The sequence below is a fragment of the Periophthalmus magnuspinnatus genome, chromosome 7 (genome assembly GCF_009829125.3).
Source record: "Periophthalmus magnuspinnatus isolate fPerMag1 chromosome 7, fPerMag1.2.pri, whole genome shotgun sequence".
In the NCBI taxonomy this organism is placed as follows: domain Eukaryota; kingdom Metazoa; phylum Chordata; class Actinopteri; order Gobiiformes; family Gobiidae; genus Periophthalmus; species Periophthalmus magnuspinnatus.
The window spans coordinates 11,570,328-11,589,513 of NC_047132.1; the positions used below are offsets into that span (position 1 = coordinate 11,570,328).

At 40.8% G+C, this 19,186-nt stretch overlaps 2 protein-coding genes across 2 annotated transcripts in view; both read right to left on the reverse strand.

The window, feature by feature from the left end:
- Positions 1-150: 150 nt before the first annotated feature.
- On the reverse strand, positions 151-5,980 carry LOC117373806 (G-protein coupled receptor 182-like). The gene is made up of 2 exons (XM_033969911.2): positions 5,914-5,980; positions 151-1,249 (listed from the first exon to the last, which is right to left on the reverse strand). The coding sequence occupies exon 2, from the start codon at positions 1,243-1,245 to the stop codon at positions 151-153; it is 1,095 nt and encodes a 364-aa protein (XP_033825802.1). The 5' UTR covers positions 1,246-1,249; positions 5,914-5,980.
- A 4,061-nt stretch (positions 5,981-10,041) lies between these two features.
- The window catches only part of pip4k2ca (phosphatidylinositol-5-phosphate 4-kinase, type II, gamma a), a 34,373-nt gene continuing 25,228 nt past the window's right edge, over positions 10,042-19,186 (reverse strand). The window contains exons 9-10 of the mRNA XM_033970187.2: positions 12,227-12,330; positions 10,042-11,149 (exon numbers count right to left, since the gene is read on the reverse strand). Coding sequence (XP_033826078.1) covers positions 11,069-11,149; positions 12,227-12,330 — 185 coding nt within the window. The 3' untranslated portion in view covers positions 10,042-11,068. The remainder of the gene's footprint in view (positions 11,150-12,226; positions 12,331-19,186) is intronic.

Genomic DNA, 19,186 nt, shown 5'->3' on the forward strand with positions numbered 1-19,186 from the left:
TAGTTCCAGCTATGTCAGTTCTTTAGAGTCGAATTATGCTAAAACAGAGCTCAGATTAAAGTCTAACTTGAGTAACTTCAGACAGAGCAGTGCTTTCAATTAGCATCACCTCCCAGAGAATGTTGATGACATCAAAATATATCAACACATTTATGAGGCCACGTCGGACTGGCTGGTGCTGGCATCGCTGATCTTGCGCTGCTTCCGTCCTCCCTCCGTACCTCCTGCTCCGTTGGGCTGCGTTGGCGCAGTTCCCACCTGCGCTTCCATATTCCAGTCTTTCGGGATGTAACTCACCACTCTGGTGATGAGGTTACTGCGGAAACTCTTGCTCAGAAAGTTGTAGAGGATCGGATTGGCCACACAATGGAATAGAGAAAAGCACTGGACGATGCTGTACATGAAGTACATGACTTCTACAGTGTTACAGCTGAAGATGAATGGGTTTATGTCATCGATCAACAGTAAAAACAAGATCAGATGAAAGGGGAACCAACACAGGACAAAAACCAAAGAGTACACGTGCACCAGCCACACGTCTCTCTTTTCCTGGACTTCAGGAGCATTGCGTACTGCCTTGGCGAGGAGATAGTTACATGTGATGATGACCGCTCCGGGAATGAAAAACTGAAAAATTAAAGAAATTATAGTCATACTAATAAACCACTCAGCAAAGTTGTGTTCTGGATACATGTAGCATCCCGGCTCATCCCATTCCAGGAGGTCTACGTGTACGTTCTCCAAGAGTGCAAGGAACAAGGAAAACAACCAGACCACAGCACAAAGCCACCAACGGCGTCGTCCGGTAACTGGGAACAGCGCAGGGAATGTTGGCTTGGTTAGCGTCAAGTAACGTTCTAGCGTCATTAGCGCAAGGAAAAACGTGCTACTGTATAAATTGACTGAGTAGATGAGATTAGTGACTTTGCAGAGGAATCGGCCCCAAAGCCAGACATGGTTGATAGTAATTTCCAGTATGTAGAAAGGTAGAATGGAGATAACCATCATGTCAGACATGCTAACGTTTAGCAGGCAGAATAGCACGCCGTTAGCAGAGTGACGTCTGCGCCAGTTGACCCACAGCACGAGCAGGTTCTCCAAGAGGCCAGCAATGAAAATGAAGAGATAGAGGAGGAAGAGGGCGATCCGGCGGTAGTCTGTGTCCAGTTCTATGGTGCACTCATAAATGAACCAGGGCGTTCCGTTGTAGAAGTCCAGAGAGTGGTTATGCTCGTGGGACTCCATGGTGCTGAGAAAAGAAATATTAAAAACTGCATTAGTGTCGACAAAATCAATATACAGAAGCTAAATGATACTTATGTCACTTTCATGTGGTGTCAGCCGAATAAACTGTAAACGGGCGGTGCTGGGGAGGGGGCTTGAGGAGGCACTAGTCTCCCCTAGAATGGCCAATGCTCCATAGCTCTCCTAAAAATGTTTGCCCCATTTTCATAGCACATCCAATTTTAACTAAAAATGTGCAAAGGGTAACCACAGAATGTTCAAAATGAGACTAAAATTTAAGCTGATTCCATATTAGGTTTAAACAATCATTACATTTAAAACAGAGACAAACATGGCGCTTACATCTATAACATGTCTAACAGGTTGAGTGTGCACCATAGACTGTATAAAGAAGTGGACTAAGTGAGTGTGACATGACCCTTAGCGTCTTGTTCCAGTCAAATGAAGCTTATTGAGGTTAGCGGTTACAGGGCAAATTTGGAGCCAAGTTCCAAATTTGGAATTACAGCCACAAGTATCATAGCAACTATAGAGCCAATCTGGAGCGAAGCTGTTGAGGATAACGTCCCTTCTCACCCGGGCCACTGGTGGGTGCTTAGCAACGCTGTCAATCAAACCTGTTGACCTTCCTGACCTCAGGGGAAAGAAGGCAGCTGATTTGTCTTTTATCAATGTTCATATCTACAGTTACAGACACAATAGTGAAATAAAAATATCAGGATCACATACAACGGGTCAATATGAACATTTTGAGACCAAAATGACAAGCCAGACAGCAGCAGATACAGAAAGAGGGACAACAGTTTTTCAGTGTAAAGTGAATTGGAACCAGAGTCAGTGGAGCTGGAAGCACAGCCCATGATCACTTCCTATTTGTAACGCGGCGGCTAGCAGGTTAGCTATGCCAAAGTATAGCCTGCCAAAAGTTTTGTCAAACACCGAGGAGTTAACAGCTGAATGGAACAGACTGAAATCTTGAAAAGGGATTTCACTAAATTATTCGAAGAGCTTGATAAAGTGGAGGTTAAGACATTCATCCTCATGAAGGATTCATCACCAGCATCACTTTCCTCTGGGTCCTTGTCACAGGCTTTGGACTTATCTGTGACAGCCCCAGCAGAGGTTTCAGTCCCAGCAGAACACCCTTCACCTCCCCTGCCCACGGACCAGCCCTGGGTCCCCTTTGCTACACACTCTCCTTTTCCTCCCCACCTTTCACAACCTTCTAGAAAGCCTCATCAGACCTTTACAAAAACACAGGTAATGCAATTCTAGTCAAATCTGATTCTGAAACACGAGCCAAGAAAAGGGTGCAGGTGTGTGTGCAGTTTTTAAAGATAATTTAGCTACTCACAGGTTGTCATTTGTTTTTTGTTTTTTTTGTTGTTGTTTTTTTTACTTTTGAGTATGTTTCCTTTAAAATGGAGCTAAAACAATCACCATACTCTACTTAGACAGTGCTGCGGAGGTTTGTATATGACTGAGTTTTATTGATGATTTTACTGAGATGCTTTCAGTTGTATGCACAGACTTTGATGGTTTAGTCATTACAGGTGATTTTAATGTACATGTGGATAATGTGTTTGACAGAAACACTAAAGAGCTCCATTCTGTCCTTGAAACCTTTGGTCTGACCCAGCATGTCAGCGAGCCCACCCACAACAGAGGGCACACTCTGGACCTGCTCATTACAAAAGGAGTAAATATTTCAAATGTCAATGTGGTGGACGTTGCTCTGTCTGATCATTTCTGTGTATTTTTGAACAACTCCTTTGATGTTTTCCAGTCAGGATTTAGACTCCACCACAGCACTGAGACTGCTCTTATCAAGGTGACAAATGACATCAACCTGAACACTGATGCAGGCAAAGTCTCAGTCTTGATCCTGTTAGATCTGAGTGCTGCCTTTGTAAGAGGATCCCATGATCCACAGTGTCAGAGACTAGAGGACTGGGAGGGCATCTCTGGTATGGCACTAAACTGGCTCCAGTCCTAACTAGAAAACAGAGAGTACTTTGTAGAAATTGGAAAATGTGTCTCAGATAAAATGTCGCTTACATGTGGGGTGCCCCAGGGGTCAATCCTGGGACCCCTGCTGTTTAATCTCTACATGCTGCTGTTAGGACAGTTAATACGCAACAATAATGTGTCTTTCCACAACTATGCAGATGACATTCAGATCTATGTCTCACTGCAGCAGGTGAATATGGACCAGTGGATTCACTCTGCCACTGCATCCAACAGATCAGTGTGTGGATGCAAAACAACTTTCTCCAGCTAAAGTCAGACAAGAGTAAAGTCATCACCTTTGGCCCACAGAAACATAGAGAAAGTGTCAGCAGTCACCTCCAGTCTCTCTCTCTAAAACCTTCAAATCAGGATAGAAATCTAGGGGTAACAATGGACTCAGACTTGAACTTTAACAGTCACATCAAATCAATAACATCTGCAGCTTTTTACCATCTAAAAACATTGTAAAAATAAATGTATACAGTCAAAACCAGACTTGGAGAGACTTATCCATGCATTTGTCTCCAGTAGGTTAGACTACTGTAACGTCCTGCTCACTGGCCTCTACACGCGAGCGTTAAGACAACTGCAGTACATCCAGAACACTGCTGCTCAGTCCTGACTAGAACCAGGAAGTACTTCACACGTGTCCTGGGCTCAGGTCTCTGCACTGGCTGCTGTGGCTCAGAGAATAGACTTTAAAGCAGCTCTGCTTGTGAACAAGTCTCTGCGTGGACCAGCACCAAAGTACATGTTAGTGCCATATGAACCATCTCACACTCTGAGGACTTCAGGGACCAACATGGGGAATCAGCATTTCAGTTTTATGCAGCTAAAACCTGGAACAGTCTTCCTGAAAATGTGAGACAGGCCTCTACTTTAACAATGTTTAAATCCAGGCTCTAAACAGTTCTGTTTAGCTGTGCATACGACTGAAAGGTTTTTATTCTGTACTTTTCTCCTTTAATGTTAATTTCATGATGATTATTTGCCTTTTTTTTCATTTATTGTATTATTTAGATTTTTTTTTGCTCCGGTATCTGTACTGCATCAAGTTGTTTGCTCAAGTCAGAGAAATGTGAGTTCTGGAGGCAGCACAAACGTCCCGAGCTGTGACAGCCAGGAGTTTGATCAAAATAAAGTTTACAACAAACAAGATGGATTGAAAGACATTTTAGTGAACATTAAGTTTGGGGATAACTGCTGTAAGCAACAGTGTGTGTCCAAATGTCACAGATACAGAATGTGTTATCACAGGTCAGAGGTCAGAGGTCATGCAGGTCGAGTGAACAAGCACTGACCTCAAAGAAATCTCCCATCCAAAGCACCTGACATGCACATGAACACAGCATAAAACTACTGAATGAAACTAGATCAAGTATGAACTGGTCAAAAACATACACTACTGGTCAAAGGTTTGGACACAAATTCTCATTCAGTGTTTTTTTGTTTTTAATAAGAAATATTAAATCAAAATAAATCATTTAAATCTTTTAGATTTAAATTTCTCAAAGTAGTCACCCTAAAACTAGTATCAAAATTACATACTCATTAGAGCAGGTATCGATACTAAAGTGACAGGACAGGAAAGGTACGGCAGAGTATAAAGATCACTTTAAAAATATAAATTATGCGGCACTACAAGAACAAAGTCGTAACATTTCAACCTTTAAGTCGTAATTGTACGAGAATAAAGTCATAGTCAAAGTAAAGATGTTTCTTTATCCAGATTTAGGGGCTTTGAGGGGCTCACCACCACAACCACAATACAAAAGAATGGAGCTTATTTGAGTTAAAAGCTGAAATTAAAAAAACTATGTAAAATGGACGTACAGAGATTAGGTTACATTATAATCGGTGCGTAAAACTGGGGCTGCCCAGTGCACAGGGTGCCTTAGGCCCCATAACAAGGGGCTGAAGTTATCCACAATGAGCACATGTGTGAACGGTGAATGTGCAAAGGGCCCACATTTCGAACAGTAGAGAAGCTAATCTGAGCAGAGTATGGATAAAGGTCACACTGAGACTCCTCCATGTGTTTGTGGCTCGGAGCATCGCCTGTGCCCTGCCCGATGAGCCCCAGGGGGCAACAGGAGTCCGGTCACTCCACTGGGAGAAAATGTAGCCTGCTTCATTCAACAGTTTGTGATGCGTATGAGCAGAGAGGTGAATATATATTCACATTCATATATATATATATATATATATATATATATATATATAAAATATATAATATATATATAATATATATAATATATATATAAAATATATATATATATATATATATATATATATATATGAATGTGAATATATATATGTATATATATATATTTTTTTTTTAATCAAGTAGTCAAGTACTGTTTTAGTGCTGGTTTAGTTACTGGCTTCATCCTGATTTTCACCTAGCTAGTCCTGGTCTAGTACTGCTTCAATGCCTGGGTTTAGTCTTTGTTTCATCCTAGTTTAGTCCTGGTTTAATCTTTGGTTGTGGACCTGGTTTAGTCCCTGGTTCCTCTGTTTTACGTCTAGTTGAATCTTGGTTTAGTCCTGGGTTTTGACCTTGTTTAGTACCTAGTTCCCACAAAGTTACCCACATCCTCCCTACCAGCACCTGCACCTGTGGACTGCACCTGTCAGTTTTACCTGGGACAGACTCACCTTGTGTCTGAGGCACTGGTGAAGCCGAAGTTCGAGCTCTGACAGAAGCAGCAGACGATCAGAGAGGAGCCTTTTCCAACCGAGGATCTGAGTGAAAGAGTCCTCCCAAAGAGAAACAACACAGAGTAATGACAGGACATCCTCAGAGAGAGAGAGAGAGGGAGGAAGGGGAAGAGAGGGACAGAGATAGAGAAAGAGCGAGAGAGTGAAAAAAATGAGAGAAAGAGGAGAGACACTGTGACTTTTAACAACACATTTATTATAAGGGAACTAAACTCATGCAAAATTCAATCACACAGTTAGTCCTGCAGAGTAACATGGGATTACTGAGACCAGAGCAAACTGTTGTTGTGTCATTGAGCAAGACACCTCACTCGCCCTTGTCTCCACTGTTGAAGTACACTGAAGGTGAATGGGAAACAACGAAAGGGAATCAGCCGGTGTATTTACCACATGCAACCATCATGTCAAAGGCTGATCTCGCCTGGTCTCTGAAGCTAAGCAGGGCAGGGCCTGGTCACTGGGATGGGAGACCGCAGGGAATCCCAGGTGCCACAGGGGGGCAGCAGTCGCTCTAGTGTCTTTAGGTTAGTGGTTCTGTGTTGTGGCAACACAATATACAAGAACTACAATACTAATGAGAGCATGAGTGAGTTAGTGAGACTGACTGAAAGAGAAAGTGGTTGGTTGATGTCACTTTAACTAATGGCCAGTAGTCACATGTCTCCTGTATCAGGACACAGAACAGGTTTGTTTTGGCTCTAATTTTTGATGAGAAATGCAAACTTGTGTCCCTCCCTTCACCCTTGTCTCATCTACCCTCCCTTCCTCCCCCTCCTCTCATCCTCAACCCTCCTCCCTCCCTTCACCCTCATCTCCTCTCTCCTTATCCCCCCCCTCCCTTCTCTCCTCTCCTCTCCTCTCCTCTTTCCCCTCCCTCTCCTAGTCTCTCTACCCCCTCCAGCATGGAGGATGAACCTCTGCTCCCTGTTCTCTCCTTTACTCCCCCTCTCCTCCTCTACCCTCCTTCCTTCCCTCTCCTCTTCTCCTTCTCTGCTCCCCGTTCTCTCCTCCTCCCCATCCTCTCTTCTATTCCGCCCTTCTCTCCTGTCTTTTTGTGTGTGCAGGGGCCCTTAAAGTAGGAACCTGTCAGCAGATTTTTACACCGGTGAAACAGGAAGTACCATCAGCACAAAGCAATAGTTTCTAGAAAGAACAAATCAGACCTGGAGTTCAGCCAATGGAGACTTGTTATTGTCAGGTGGAATCAGCTCTTTGTCAGTATAAATAAACAAAACATTTTTTTTTTCCACAGTCGCCTCACAACATGGAGCCTTTATTCAACCCCAACAACATGAGTGTTGTCAGTTGACAGGACTTAAGATTTATATGACAAGTTTGTGGTGCCGATCCCAAACAAATAGTAAGGCTCAACCATAGACTGTATAAAGAAGTGGACCAAGTGAGTGTGACATCACCCACAGCGTTCAGCTCCAGTCAAATGAAGCTCATCAAGGCTGTTGAAGCCCCTTCCCGGGGCGTTACCTTCAACAGGTTGGATACTGTGATATTTGTGGTTGGAACTCCTAACATACAACTTCGATCCAAATTGGCCTCTATAGCTGCTCTAGCCTTTGAGCTTCATTTGACTGGAGCTTCACGCTGTGGGTGACGTCACACTCCCTTAGTCCACTTCTTTACAGAGACTATGGGTTTAGTCAAGGAATAGTAAATTAATATTTGTTTTATTTAATGAAATGCTGACCAAAGAAGCATATGGTGGCAAAAATGAAATATACTGACTGAGAAAATTCAAAATAAAAGTCACACACAGTTTAGTGTCTCTGTAAAATATATTTTGGTCCAAAAGCTGATTTTCAAAAATACAACATGTGCAATCAGAGTTTTACAGTGTACAGCTCTTCGTCACATTAGTTTGCCTTCATTTAACCCACAGGGAGTGTTTTATTCTAAAAGACTTACTCACCAACAACACACAGGTCTGTCACCATAATGAACAGAAATATCACAAAACTTATTTTTATTTGCACTGGGGGATAGTGTCACGATACTAAAATTTCAAACTCAAATTTTAATACTTAAGAATAGACTCAAATTAAAGCTGCACTATGCAACTTCTCTTGTAGAGGATCTGCCACCTGCTTGTCACCATGGAAATGTAATTGTTTCGCTTGAAATATTCCACAATATGGCATCAAAGTCATCTTGAGGCAAACACGCTCACAGAAAGAATGCAAGTTTTTCAAAGTCGATTTAGAGTTTTAAAAGCTTTTTTTTAGACAAAATTGTAATTTTCAACCCAAAATATGTATTAGCATAGTAGTATGCAGTGTTCAGTATTTAGTGTGTGTTTATTATAACATTCTTTAAGTATCGATACATGTTCAAATGAGTATCTAGTTTCGATACTAGTTTTGGTATCTATTATTATTTTTGGTAGTGTTTTAAAGCTGCACAGTGTAATTTTTCTGGTTGAGTGTCTCCATGGAGATGTTATTGCCTTGGACCCAAACATTTAGCACTTCAACTATAATTAACCTACTATACATTTTGTATTTTTATTCAGTCAAGTTTATTTATTTTATTTCATATTTGAATGTGTGCCTTTACTTTTAAGTTCATCAGTTTTGTTCACTGATAATGGCAATAGCCCTTTTTCTGATTTTGGAAATGTTCCACTGTATGGCATTAAAAATATCACTCACCATGAAGAGATGGTGGTGAGGTCAGATCTGCGGAGATGCGACGCTGCTCACGGTAAGAATGCACATTTTAAAAAAGATTTTTATTTTTTATTTTTTTTAAGTTAAAACACCTGCAACTGAATAAATGTGAGATGGATATGTTTAATGACATGTTGAGGAACATTCTAGACAGAGAAATAACATCTCCATGGAGACAAGCAGGTGGGAAGCCCTCCACCAGAAAAGTTACATAGTGCACCTTTAACATCAGAGCAGAAGTGAATTGAATAAGTAAGATATTTATGACTGATTATAGAAAGTAACTAGTGAAGAATTGTATTGTCAAACTGAGTGAAATTTCAGTTTGTGTTTTTAATTTCCATATGGTTAATTTCAAAGGTTTTATGGGATTGTAGTGTTATATTTATGTTCATCGCTCTTCAAACTGTTATTGAGACACGTCTACAGTTTTACACCATAGAATTCTTACTCAGTTACAATAGGCAATTTCCTATAGATTTTTACCGTTTAACAGTAACAAAACAGGATTTAAGTGTTTAACAGGAATGATTATGATGGTCCCAAATCAGGACTAGACCTGGACAAGACCCAGACGAGACCCGGACCAGAGCAAGGCTAGACCAGGACCAAGGTAGGACTAGACCAGGACCAAACCAAGTCTGTACCAGGACTGGACCCAGACTGGCACAAAACAGTCTATAAATGCTCATTTGTTCTGCCCCCCTCTGGACTTTGGTACCAACCCTTCTTCCAGATCTCTTCTTGAATAAACAGTAGATAGATCCAGTTCCAGTTGGCAGTTTAATTATAAAACTAATTTGAAGAAACTAAAGTTTATATTTGCTATACTTTTCATTATCATTTGCAATTTTAACCATATTTTAACGTTTTCCTCATCAGAATCATACCTGGATTTGGTTTGTTTCAACTTCTCTCTTTTTTGGATGATTTGAGTGTCTTACCCCAGAACAGATTTTGTATAAGCAGCTCGTGAGGTCCAAAATAAGTCTGCTGTGTGCTGTCTGCATCTAAAGCATTTTACTGTCCGATAATCAGGAAGTGCAAGTTTAGCTCGCTACTTGTTGTTAGCATTATCATTAGAGCACAACCCCACTCTGGTCTCTCAGAGTTGTGAAAAGTGCTTATAAACTCATCATGGTGAGTAATTAGGATACTCGGAATGCATAAGGTAAGTGAGGAATAACTTTGGACCACTGCCAACTCTTTAAAATGAACCAATTCTGTTTTTTACGTGTTTAAGAAGGCAGAAATTTATGTTATAACTCCAAAAAATTTGACGAAATTCTCAGTAAATTTGTATGAATGAAACAAAAACAAATCCAGGGATTTTTTGACCAGGAAACAACATTTCACCATGGTTAAAACTAGCTAAAGTACGTTATTTTATTTTAGCCTTTACCTCCCTTAATTAGCAGATGGAATTAAATATCGCTATGTGCAAACACTAAATTTAATGAATTACGCAACAGATTTGGCACTAAACACGTTGAAATGACCTGCCTCCATGATTTTAGTCAGCTACAACTAAGACAAAGACACAGAGAAAGTCTATACACGTCTGTAAAGACTATACTGCAAAAATATCCGTCTGTTTGACTTGAACTTTAAGTAGCTTTGACTAGTTTAGATTTATTTACCTACAGAACTTGTTTTTAAACATAGACTGTATAAAGAAATAGACTAAGTGAGTGTGAAGTCACCCATCAAACCTGTTCCTAACACTAGCGGGAGTGACCTCGGGGGAAGACGGTGCCTGATTTGTCTGTTATTAATGTTCATATCTTGATTTACAAACAAAATGGTGAAATAAAAAACCCAAGATCATGTAGATTATTATTAGGGTTAAAGCGAACGTTTTAAGACCAAAATGACAAGTCTGACAGCAGCAGTTATAGAGAGAGGGTCCACAGTTTTTCAATGTAAAGTGAATTGGAGCGAGAGTCGATGGACCTGGAAGCGTGCCCATGATCACTTCCCATTTGGAACGCAGAGGCTAGCAGGTTAGCTATGTCCATTTATATATACAGTCTATGTTATTAATGGTTTAATGTCCCAAGTTTTCAAAAAAAGTTAGATAGCGCAGCTTTAACTTAATAAATGGATTAATCTAAACTAGTCAAAACAGCTAAAATCAAGATTCATATTTTGAATTCAAGTCATGTTTAACTTCATATATTTGTTTTTTTTTGCAGTGGAAAGACTAAAGTAATTTAACACTACACACTGATCAACAGTCCCATACATGTTATTGCTTAAATCTTATGACCATTTTAAGAAATATTCATCTAAAATAAATAGAGAGAATGCATCAGAAGTCTTACATATCACATTGCTACAGTTGGAGTCTAGACACAGAATGGTCCGATTGTGCAGATGTTTACAGGAGTCTGGCAGCGTTTGTGGAGCTTTTAGGCAAAAATATTTGAAATGAAATCTCTGAATCGTTTGGCGTATTGTTCAGGGTGCACCGTGGAGATCTCAGCACCGGCCTACAGAAACATAAGACATAAACAAAAAAATATTTAGTCATCTTAACTTATTTATATATTTATCTATCCATTTATCTTTATTTATCTTTATGTATTTATATTTATCTTTATTTATTGATATTTATTTATTGATCTATATTTATTTATCTCTCTTTACATATACAGGAGAACCAATGAGAGCACTTGGGCTTTCTTTTTCATGGGCACCCTGTTTAAAATACAATACAAACAAAACAAACAAGTATATAAGTCCATATACAACATTAAAAACAGGAGCAGGTGTGTGTATAAAAATTTGTTACCAGATTATTAAATTGCGATTACGCTAAAGTATCCAGTTTTGCTTTTCCATGAACTGTATTCCATTTTTGTAAAGCAAAACAGCTAAAATCCCTCTTTCCCGTCTCAGTTCTGGTGCGGCTCGTCCTTAGCCTTATGCAGTCATGTGATCTGGTATTAAATGTTCCGGTATCAATAATTAAGTTCTGATAATGATTGGAACTAAAGTCATGATGAGGACTGTTTGAAGCATTTTTAAAACTTGAAAAGCAACACTTTGGATCTGAAGCTTTAAATAAATAAAAAATAATTTCTGTACAGAACAATAAGTAAAAGGATAATTCAGCTCCTTTTTTGGACATAAAAAGTCCATGGTGCCTTCAGAGGTGTAACAGCTCGCTCTCTGCGAGTGATGCAGTTTAAATGAGGTTATAAGGCCTTTGACAATGTTTAAACCAGGCTCTAAATGGTTCTGTTTAGCTGTGCATTTGACTGAAAGGTTTTTATTCTGCACTCTTCTCTTTTAATGTTCATTTTATGATGATTATTTATGATTATGTTTTGATTTGTGATTTTTATGTGTTTCTTATTCTGTAAAGCACACTGAATTACTTTGGGTACAAATTGGGTGATACAAATAAACTTGCCATAAACAATATCGTTAGATTTAAAGTTGAGTTGTATCTTGTGTGGAAACTGGAGCAGCCAATCTACTAAAGGTTTAAACAAGACCTGATGTTAAATGTTCAGATGGATATTTGTGTGTTGGGACAAACATCTGATAAAGTCCAGACTCACCCCATGTTTAACTGTTTTGGCGGCGTGCGCTGCTTTCTTCTTAGTGTCATATTGAGTCAGAACGTCGATCAGACCCATAAAGTATACCTCCCTCTGTGGGGCTCCTGCAGGAAAAACATCACAACACCTGACTCATATCAAAGACATAAATAAACATGTATGCTCACAGAACGCACTCCAGAGTTTGTGTAATAAAAGATTTAATGTCGACTAGAGCTGAAAGCAATCGGGAAAAGGCAGAACGTCAGGCCGATTATTTGAATCTGATTGGTCAATGCGTTAAAATGGCAGAACAAGACAAAAAAATCTAATTTTGAGCTTTTTTCTCAACTGGATTTAGCTAGACGTTTTTCCCTCTACAAAAGCACAAAGCTCTTTACTCTGCATGTTTTTCACAAACTAAAGTCTGTTCTTGATCAAATGGCTGAAGTTGGTCTGTGGGTGTCACCATGTTTGTTTTAATCGATATCACAACATCGCAAAACAGTGAAATCAAGGATAATTAAAGCCGCAAGCGGCGATGATGGCCCTCGCCCCCCATGCGACCGCCCCCCCATGCAACCGCCCGGGGCTGGCCACTGCCCCCACACACCATTTTCCCCACCCGGCCACCCACGGCCGCAATCCGCCCCCCTTCACACAGTTTCTATATAAATATGTGTGACCAACACATTATAATGGAGGTCCACGGCGTTGAACCGGCAACCTCGTGCACAATACAGGTATGGTGTAATGGACTTTTTTGCCCCTTTTGAGGTTCACAATTATCTCCCCAAGTTTCATGCCAATCGACAAAGTTGTGTATTTTACCAATACTGTAGGGGGCGCTATAGTGTTCATTTAGATAACAATTAATAGTGCATTCTGTTAATACCCTCATATCACACGTGTGATGTGAATTTGAGCTGTGTAGACCAATGCATGTGCGTGTCAGAAATTTTTTTATGATTTTTTTTTTAGTATTTGCGCACCTGGTGGCCAACCGTGGAAAATGACTCATGGCCATAATGTAATTTTTTGTTTCTTCTGATGCCACTGATTTATTCCCCGAATTTCGTAGGAATCCTATAATAATGGCGTTTCACCCCTATGATAGGGGGCGCTATAGTGTTCATTTTTATTACAATTAATAATCCATTTTATTAATACCCTCATATCACACGTGTGATGTGAATTTGAGCTGTGTAGACCAATGCATGTGCGTGTCAGACATTTTTCAATGATTTTTTTTGGAGTCTTTGCCCCTGGTGGCCAAGTGTGAAAAATGACCTATGCCCGTAATATTATTTTTTTGGTCCACGTCATGCCCCCAATTTATTCCCCGAATTTCGTAGGAATCCGATAATGTTGGCGTTTCACCCCTATGGTAGGGGGCGCTATAGTGTTCATTTTGATTAAAATTAATATTGCATTCCATTCATGCCCCAATCACGCATATGTGATGTGAATGTGAGCTCTGTAGGGCAATGCCTGTGGTCGTGAGAGGACATCGTAAAAACAGGAACTAAGGCATATTTCGGTGGCGGCGTATGGGCGAACCGTGTGGAATTTGGAGAAAACGTGGATAACTTTTGAAAAGCCATGTGTCTGGATGTGGCATGTGAAATCTGAGCTCATTTGGACCAAAAACCTGAGACTAGTAGCGTTTTGAAAACACGCAGCGAAAAATTTGGCGAATTTTCGATTCAATATAGCCGACTTCCTGTCTGTCATAGAGCAGTGCTTCAATTCATATTTATGCTTGTCCCCCCATTCTCTATCACTGTTCTGATTTTTGTGTGTGTTTTCCAAATAAACCAGGCTCCTCTCCCATAGGGTGAAATTTTAGGTGGCGCCGTCGAGTCAGGGGCATAGGACATTTTGCCGACACCAATTTTATGAAATTTTTCACCAAGCCGGTCGATTCTATACCCCCATGTGAGACTTTTCGTGAATGTTCAGGGGGTGAAAAATGCGATTGTTTTGGCGGAAAAACGAAGAACAATGTTAACATGCAGTGTGGCCCTGAGCTGTGTGGCTCTGACTCTATATGAGAGGGGTCTGTGGCTTTGCACCGGCAACCGTGTACATAATACAGGTATGATGTAATGGACTTTTTTGACCCTTTTAATGCCCACAATTATCTCCCCAAGTTTCATGCCAATCGGACAAAGTTGTGTATTTTACCAATACTGTAGGGGGCGCTATAGTGTTCATTTACATAACAATTAATAGTGCATTCTATTAATACACTAATATCACATGTGTGATGAGAATTTCAGCTGTGTAGACCAATGCATGTGCGTGTCAGAAATTTTTTAATGATTTTTTTTTAGTATTTGCGCCCCTGGTGGCCAACCGTGGAAAATTACTCATAGCCATAATGTAATTTTTTGTGTCATCTGATGCCACCGATTTATTACCCGAATTTCGAAGGAATCCGATAATGTTGGCTTTCACCCCTATGGTAGGGGGCGCTATAGTGTTCATTTTTATTACAATTAATAATCCATTTTATTAATACCCTCATATCACACGTGTGATGTGAATTTGAGCTGTGTAGACCAATGCATGTGCGTGTCAGACATTTTTAAATGATTTTTTTTGGAGTCTTTGCGCCCCTGGTGGCCAAGTGTGAAAAATGACCTATGCCCGTAATATTATTTTTTGGTCCACGTCATGCCCCCAATTTATTCCCCGAATTTCGTAGGAATCCGATAATGTTTGCGTTTCACCCCTATGGTAGGGGGCGCTATAGTGTTCATTTTGATTAAAATTAATATTGCATTCCACTCATGCCCCAGTCTCGCATATGTGATGTGAATGTGAGCTCTGTAGGGCAATGCCTGTGGTCGTGAGAGGACATCGAAAAAACAGGAAACAAAGGCGTATTTCGGTGGCGGCGTACGGGCGAACCGTGTGGAATTTGGAGAAAACGTGGATAACTTTTGAAAACCCATGTGTCTGGATGTGGCATGTGAAATCTGAGCTCATTTGGACCAAAAACCTGAGACTAGTAGCGTTTTGAAAACACGCTGCGAATGAAGTGGCGAATTTTTTATCCAAAATGGCCGACTTCCTGTCTGTCATAGAGCAGTGCTTCAATTCATATTTATGCTTGTCCCCCCATTCTCTATCACTGTTCTGATTTTTGTGTGTGTTTTCCAAAATAAACCAGGCTCCTCTCCCATAGGGGTGAATTTTTAGGTGGCGCTGTCGAGTCAGGGGGCATGGGACATTTTCCCGACACCAATTTTATGAAATTTTTCACCAAGCCGGTCGATTCTATACCCCCATGTGAGACTTTTCGTGAATGTTCAGGGGGTGAAAATGCGATTTTTGGCGGAAAACGAAGAACAATGTTAATATGCAGTGTGGCCCTGAGCTGTGTGGCCCTGACTCCATATGAGAGGGGTCTGTGGCTTAGCACGGCAACCACGTACATAATACAGGTATGGTGTAATGGACTTTTTTGACCCTTTTAATGCTCACAATTATCTCCCCAAGTTTCATGCCAATCGGACAAAGTTGTGTATTTTACCAATACTGTAGGGGGCGCTATAGTGTTCATTTAGATAACAATTAATAGTGCATTCTGTTAATACCCTGATATCACACGTGTGATGTGAATTTGAGCTGTAGACCAATGCATGTGCGTGTCAGAAATTTTTTTATGATTTTTTTTTTAGTATTTGCGCCCTGGTGGCCAACCGTGGAAAATGACTCATGGCCATAATGTAATTTTTTGTTTCTTCTGATGCCACTGATTTATTCCCCGAATTTCGTAGGAATCCGATAATAATGGCGTTTAACCCCTATGATAGGGGGCGCTATAGTGTTCATTTTTATTACAATTAATAATCCATTTATTAATACCCTCATATCACACGTGTGATGTGAATTTGAGCTGTGTAGACCAATGCATGTGCGTGTCAGACATTTTTCAATGATTTTTTTTGGAGTCTTTGCGCCCCTGGTGGCCAAGTGTGAAAAATGACCTATGCCCGTAATATTATTTTTTGGTCCACGTCATGCCCCCAATTTATTCCCCGAATTTCGTAGGAATCCGATAATGTTGGCGTTTCACCCCTATGGTAGGGGGCGCTATAGTGTTCATTTTGATTAAAATTAATATTGCATTCCATTCATGCCCCAATCACGCATATGTGATGTGAATGTGAGCTCTGTAGGGCAATGCCTGTGGTCGTGAGAGGACATCGAAATAACAGGAAACAAAGGCATTTTTCGGCGGCGGCGTACGGGCGAACCGTGTGGAATTCGGACAAAACGTGGATGTTTTATGAAAACCCATGTGTCCAGATGTGGCATGTGAAATCTGAGCTCATTTGGACCAAAAACCTGAGACTAGTAGCGTTTTGAAAACACGCTGCAAATGAAGTGGCGAATATTCGATCCAATATGGCCGATTTCCTGTTCGTCATAGAGCAGTGCTTCTATTCATTTTTATGCTTGTCCGAAGGTGCTCTATCACTGTTCCGAATTTTGTGTGTGTTTTCCAAAATTAACCAGGCTCCTCTCCCATAGGGGTGAAATTTTAGGTGGCGCTGTCGAGTCAGGGGGCATGGGACATTTTCCCGACACCAATTTTATGAAATTTTTCACCGAGCCGGTCGATTCTATACCCCCATGTGAGACTTTTCGTGCATGTTCAGGGGGTGAAAAATGCATTTGTTTGGGCAGAAAAAACGAAAGGAGGGAAGGAAGAACAATGTTAATTTAAAGCCGCAAGCGGCGATGATGGCCCTCGCCCCCCATGCGACCGCCCCCCCATGCAACCGCCCGGGGCTGGCCACTGCCCCCACACACCATTTTCCCCACCCGGCCACCCCACGGCCGCAATCCGCCCCCCTTCACACAGTTTCTATATAAATATGTGTGACCAACACATTATAATGGAGGTCCACGGCGTTGAACCGGCAACCTCGTGCACAATACAGGTATGGTGTAATGGACTTTTTTGCCCCTTTTGAGGTTCACAATTATCTCCCCAAGTTTCATGCCAATCGGACAAAGTTGTGTATTTTACCAATACTGTAGGGGGCGCTATAGTGTTCATTTAGATAACAATTAATAGTGCATTCTGTTAATACCCTCATATCACACGTGTGATGTGAATTTGAGCTGTGTAGACCAATGCATGTGCGTGTCAGAAATTTTTTTATGATTTTTTTTTTAGTATTTGCGCCCCTGGTGGCCAACCGTGGAAAATGACTCATGGCCATAATGTAATTTTTTGTTTCTTCTGATGCCACTGATTTATTCCCCGAATTTCGTAGGAATCCTATAATAATGGCGTTTCACCCCTATGATAGGGGGCGCTATAGTGTTCATTTTTATTACAATTAATAATCCATTTTATTAATACCCTCATATCACACGTGTGATGTGAATTTGAGCTGTGTAGACCAATGCATGTGCGTGTCAGACATTTTTCAATGATTTTTTTTGGAGTCTTTGCGCCCCTGGTGGCCAAGTGTGAAAAATGACCTATGCCCGTAATATTATTTTTTGGTCCACGTCATGCCCCCAATTTATTCCCCGAATTTCGTAGGAATCCGATAATGTTGGCGTTTCACCCCTATGGTAGGGGGCGCTATAGTGTTCATTTTGATTAAAATTAATATTGCATTCCATTCATGCCCCAATCACGCATATGTGATGTGAATGTGAGCTCTGTAGGGCAATGCCTGTGGTCGTGAGAGGACATCGTAAAAACAGGAAACTAAGGCATATTTCGGTGGCGGCGTATGGGCGAACCGTGTGGAATTTGGAGAAAACGTGGATAACTTTTGAAAAGCCATGTGTCTGGATGTGGCATGTGAAATCTGAGCTCATTTGGACCAAAAACCTGAGACTAGTAGCGTTTTGAAAACACGCAGCGAAAAATTTGGCGAATTTTCGATTCAATATAGCCGACTTCCTGTCTGTCATAGAGCAGTGCTTCAATTCATATTTATGCTTGTCCCCCCATTCTCTATCACTGTTCTGATTTTTGTGTGTGTTTTCCAAAATAAACCAGGCTCCTCTCCCATAGGGGTGAAATTTTAGGTGGCGCCGTCGAGTCAGGGGGCATGGGACATTTTGCCGACACCAATTTTATGAAATTTTTCACCAAGCCGGTCGATTCTATACCCCCATGTGAGACTTTTCGTGAATGTTCAGGGGGTGAAAAATGCGATTGTTTTGGCGGAAAAACGAAGAACAATGTTAACATGCAGTGTGGCCCTGAGCTGTGTGGCTCTGACTCTATATGAGAGGGGTCTGTGGCTTTGCACCGGCAACCGTGTACATAATACAGGTATGATGTAATGGACTTTTTTGACCCTTTTAATGCCCACAATTATCTCCCCAAGTTTCATGCCAATCGGACAAAGTTGTGTATTTTACCAATACTGTAGGGGGCGCTATAGTGTTCATTTACATAACAATTAATAGTGCATTCTATTAATACACTAATATCACATGTGTGATGAGAATTTCAGCTGTGTAGACCAATGCATGTGCGTGTCAGAAATTTTTTAATGATTTTTTTTTTAGTATTTGCGCCCCTGGTGGCCAACCGTGGAAAATTACTCATAGCCATAATGTAATTTTTTGTGTCATCTGATGCCACCGATTTATTACCCGAATTTCGAAGGAATCCGATAATGTTGGCTTTCACCCCTATGGTAGGGGGCGCTATAGTGTTCATTTTTATTACAATTAATAATCCATTTTATTAATACCCTCATATCACACGTGTGATGTGAATTTGAGCTGTGTAGACCAATGCATGTGCGTGTCAGACATTTTTTAATGATTTTTTTTGGAGTCTTTGCGCCCCTGGTGGCCAAGTGTGAAAAATGACCTATGCCCGTAATATTATTTTTTGGTCCACGTCATGCCCCCAATTTATTCCCCGAATTTCGTAGGAATCCGATAATGTTTGCGTTTCACCCCTTTGGTAGGGGGCGCTATAGT